A 3,936-nucleotide genomic window follows, 5' to 3' on the forward strand; every position below is an offset into this window, starting at 1 on the left:
TTTTTGTTTGTTTTATATATATATATATATATATATATATATATAGCTTGTTGTCCTGTTTATTTATGCTTATTCTGTGTATGTACACTGAGAGCAACTTAGCAAACAGAGTCAAATTCCTTGTATGTGTACACATTCCTGGCCAATAAAAGGGATTCTGATTCCCACTCCCCCCTGGCCCCAGCATTTCTGAAGTCAGCCCCCCAGACTTTCCCACCTGTCCTTCACCCGTGTCTCATTCTCCAATCACTCTGTCCGTATTGATACCAGCTCACTTTCCTCAGCCAGCTGCTGAGTGTCTATGTTGTTCCTGAACCCTGAACCCTGAACCTGTTGGTCTGCCTGTCAGTCTGGAACTCGTCCCCATACCTCGGTTCTCGGCACTTGTTAGGACGTGCTGTATTTTCCTTTGAACCTCATATGTCATCTTAAATTTTCCTCAGTAGTTCCTGGATGTCTGCATTTGGGTCCTCGTCCTTGCTGCCAGCTCTACACAGCCTGGTTTTTTTTGGCTCAACCTGAAAAGAAAGTTCCCCACATCCAATCCTAAAACTTGAGATATCACTGGAGAGGCCAGGATGTCCTCTTCAGAGCTCATTGGGGCTTAGTAGGGTAGCTAAAATAAGTCAAGAGATATAACCCAAAAACTAATGTCCACTACAGAGTACAGAAATGAATAGGCTGTGTCTGAGGAGGATAATTATATGATTTTCCTCTAACTCGGGTTCTTTACTGTCACAGCACAGCTCTGTACCCTCTGACTCGGTCTTTCTGTTGACCCTGTCATGTTTCACCAAACTAACCAGATGTGACGTCAATAAACTACTGGGAAGAAGCGTCATGTTTTTATTTGGAAGTCTGTTGAAAAACTGGATAATTCGTCCAGGAGCTAACGTTAGGTTATGTTATGTCACAAACGGCGGGATAAGGTAACAGTTACGTGTCTTATCTTACCTGTTTTGACCGCTAAGAAGAGGCAACTTAAAACGTAAAAGTCCAAAATTCCGCTCATCCTTTTCCTCAAATGTATTCATCCACAAAGAGCGTTGGTGTGAGGGATTGCTCCCCGTTCCCGAAGACGACCGTCTGCTGAGGTGTCCAGTTTGTACTAAAAGGTAGAAAGTAGCTGGTCCGTGTTTCAATTCTTTCGTTTCCAGCTTGTTAGGAGGAGGACAAGAACAGGCGGCTGGAAGTTGGGCGGAGAGCTTCCTTTTTTCGTCAGGACGCCTGCCCACTCTCACTCAGGCACTAGACTGAAGTCTGACTGTTAGGCTGGTAACATAGAGCAGGTACACAGGGGAGGAACAATATGACACAGTGGAACACGAGGAACAATTGTGGCCTTATTAAAGGCTAATACAATATTTGCAGTAGGTTTTGACTCATTGTTTTGTTTCCACTTTGAATGTGACCAAGCTCAAAGAGCCCACTGAAGGAAACGCTTTGTCTTATTTGTGGTTTATAACTGATGTTTTAAGTATTAGTATAATGACATTAGTATGATTAAGTGATATAACTATTAGCTACAACTCTTAAATCCTCTTGGATTGTGGTTGAAATATTTGCAGCCTTCTTTGAATGAAATGTGAATGTGTTCAAGGTGTGACCTGCCCGCTGGTAAGAAGATACCTGAATGAGATCTACAAGCTGAGACAAGTCAATCTTTCATATTAAAGCGAACACAAAGAAGGGTGAGACTGAACTGAATCGCTCCCTGTGGAGCATGCAACAATTACACAACACTGACATTTTCACTTTCTCTTTCTTTTTCTTTATTCTCAGTTAAAGCAGTAACAATCATAAATAATCAGCTAACAGTGTTGGCAAATTCAACAAAGCAACGAAACTGTAAAATAAGATTAAACCTCAGTTTAAGGAAGCAGGAGGCTGTGACTAATGGTGATATGGCATTTTACATTTGGGTGTGTTGGTGGTTGAGGAAGTACACTTAAAATTACACAGAATCAGACTGACAGACAAGATCACTCTAATGTATGCTCAGATGTTTACGCAGTTCTCTATTGTTGTTCTTTTTCCAAAGAGGTGTAAGTTGTACGGAGGAAATGCTTCTCAACACCACAGCAGGTCAGATTTCCAGAGACGTATCAGATCAACCATTGTAAGAAGATTATTTCATCCAGAATATACAAGACATTTAGCTTCTAGAGTCATCAGTGTCTGCCAGCAAACTTAATGCAGGTCCGTTAGTTTCCTGTGTGAATTAACAGTAGAATTCCTTGTGACATGCATGCATGTTAAGTTGTTTTCCATTAGATATTCAAAATTACACCACAGCCATACCGCTTCATTACACTTTAAATGGAGTCTCTTTGTGTTTTTTGGATTGGATGAAAGGATTTCCAGCATTGGCAGCTATCTGCCTTGCACTCACTCCATCAGTTCCTTATAAGACAGTCTTTTTTTTATCCATGCAAACTAGACAAGTTTGTTTTGCTCATTTGGGGTACAAGATGTGTGTGGAGGAGGAGAGCCACTGTAGCTCTTGGCTTCCTGTGCAGTCCTGGGATCACTCTCAGTGGTAAGAAGTACAGTCTGTACTGAGTTTGTACCACTTTAGCTTATTGCTTCCTGCCCATTGTCTAGCCGCTTTGATGCCAGTCATCCCGACATTTGCTCACCATTCCTACAAACAACTCATGCTGTGACAATGCATGAGCCTCATTTTAGTATTTCTCTTCTTCTTATTTCGATGTGATCTCTTAATGTGTACAGCAGATATTCAGGGGCACACCAGCTCCTCTTACAGGTCTTGCGGTACCCAGTTAATGCAGCCTCCGCTAGTCCACTGGCAGTCCTCCGTTCTATCCAACTAAACACACAGCCCACCTTAATCTTCATCTTCCTCCTCAGTGCTTCACAGGGGGATATCAGCACAGCGCAGATGTGACAGATTCTCTGGTCCTGTTTCTATTTCTGGGTCCATAGCTGGGAAGCTCCCACGATACAGTATCCTGTCCTTGACAGGCCTCAGCAGCATACATATGCACTACCCCAGAGAGTAACTTAATAGCTGCTGAAAATCTTGTATTTGCTGACCTCTGGTGGTTGACATACTTAGGTCAGGACAGTAAAAGGTGCAGAGTTTAGAGTTCGCTCCTGACCTCACCGGTCGGACGTGCAGCACACCTGAGAGTTTCAACCAGAAGTAAAACAAAGCTTTTCAAACTGGTGTTAAATTACTGTGTCAATGTTCCTGATGAATTTGCCCTGAGTGGAAGTCCAGCTTCACAGCAGGCATTGCTGCGTACATGCATGTGTCAGTAGTTTTGCTGGATGGTACTGCTTTCGGTTACAAGGGTTATTCTGCAGGGTTCAATGGGTTCTGGTACCGGTATGTAGAGACTGTTTGCTGTAGTCTGAAAAACAGAACAATGTGATGACTGTTTGTGGAGAGAGCAGGTGAGTAGAGCATAGACATTTTTTCATTTTTTTCCCTAAAAGATACCTTATGTTCTTTGTTTCCGTTCATCATCATTTCCTTGAATATTGCTGAAGGATCTGGTATGTTGGGGCAAATAATTTCCATGTGCCTGCAAACAGACACACCACAACAAGAATGTCAAAGACAGAAAGCAACAACAAGCAAACACCACCAAAATGTAATATTAAGAATGCTTGTGTTTTGTCTTTAACAAATCCATGTGCGTTCTGACTGGGACATCCAAAACTGAACTCAAAATGTGCTTTACTTATGGTTACATACGTTGCATGTCACCCTAAAGAAGCATCAGCTCCAGCGGCAGAGTTCTGAGAAACAGCAGCTTCCTATGACTTGTTAGTTTCAGTGTTTTCCTGCTGGGGGCCGGCTAGGGGCCACCACAATGATGGGCTGTGGTTAGGTTAGTTTGTTCATGTTAAAGGGCGTTTTCCAGAGGTGGGTAGTAACGAGTTACATTTACTCCGTTACATTTACTT

At 42.5% G+C, this 3,936-nt stretch overlaps 2 protein-coding genes across 2 annotated transcripts in view; both read right to left on the reverse strand.

Moving 5' to 3' along the window:
* LOC118338287 (cytokine receptor common subunit gamma-like) overlaps positions 1 to 1,247 on the reverse strand; it is a gene marked incomplete in the record, with an annotated part of 6,714 nt that extends 5,467 nt beyond the window's left edge. Inside the window, 1 exon segment of the mRNA XM_035675573.1 lies at positions 955 to 1,247. Within this exon segment, the coding sequence (XP_035531466.1) occupies positions 955 to 1,012 (58 nt within the window).
* A 508-nt stretch (positions 1,248 to 1,755) lies between these two features.
* The window catches only part of LOC118338288 (interleukin-13 receptor subunit alpha-1-like), an 11,342-nt gene continuing 9,161 nt past the window's right edge, over positions 1,756 to 3,936 (reverse strand). Inside the window, exons 9-10 of the mRNA XM_035675574.1 lie at positions 3,467 to 3,551; positions 1,756 to 3,377 (exon numbers count right to left, since the gene is read on the reverse strand). Of these exons, the coding sequence (XP_035531467.1) occupies positions 3,279 to 3,377; positions 3,467 to 3,551 (184 nt within the window). The 3' untranslated portion in view covers positions 1,756 to 3,278. The remainder of the gene's footprint in view (positions 3,378 to 3,466; positions 3,552 to 3,936) is intronic.

Source organism: Morone saxatilis, unplaced genomic scaffold (genome assembly GCF_004916995.1).
Source record: "Morone saxatilis isolate NCDOM2014 unplaced genomic scaffold, NCSU_SB_2.0 Contig4, whole genome shotgun sequence".
Classification (NCBI taxonomy): domain Eukaryota; kingdom Metazoa; phylum Chordata; class Actinopteri; family Moronidae; genus Morone; species Morone saxatilis.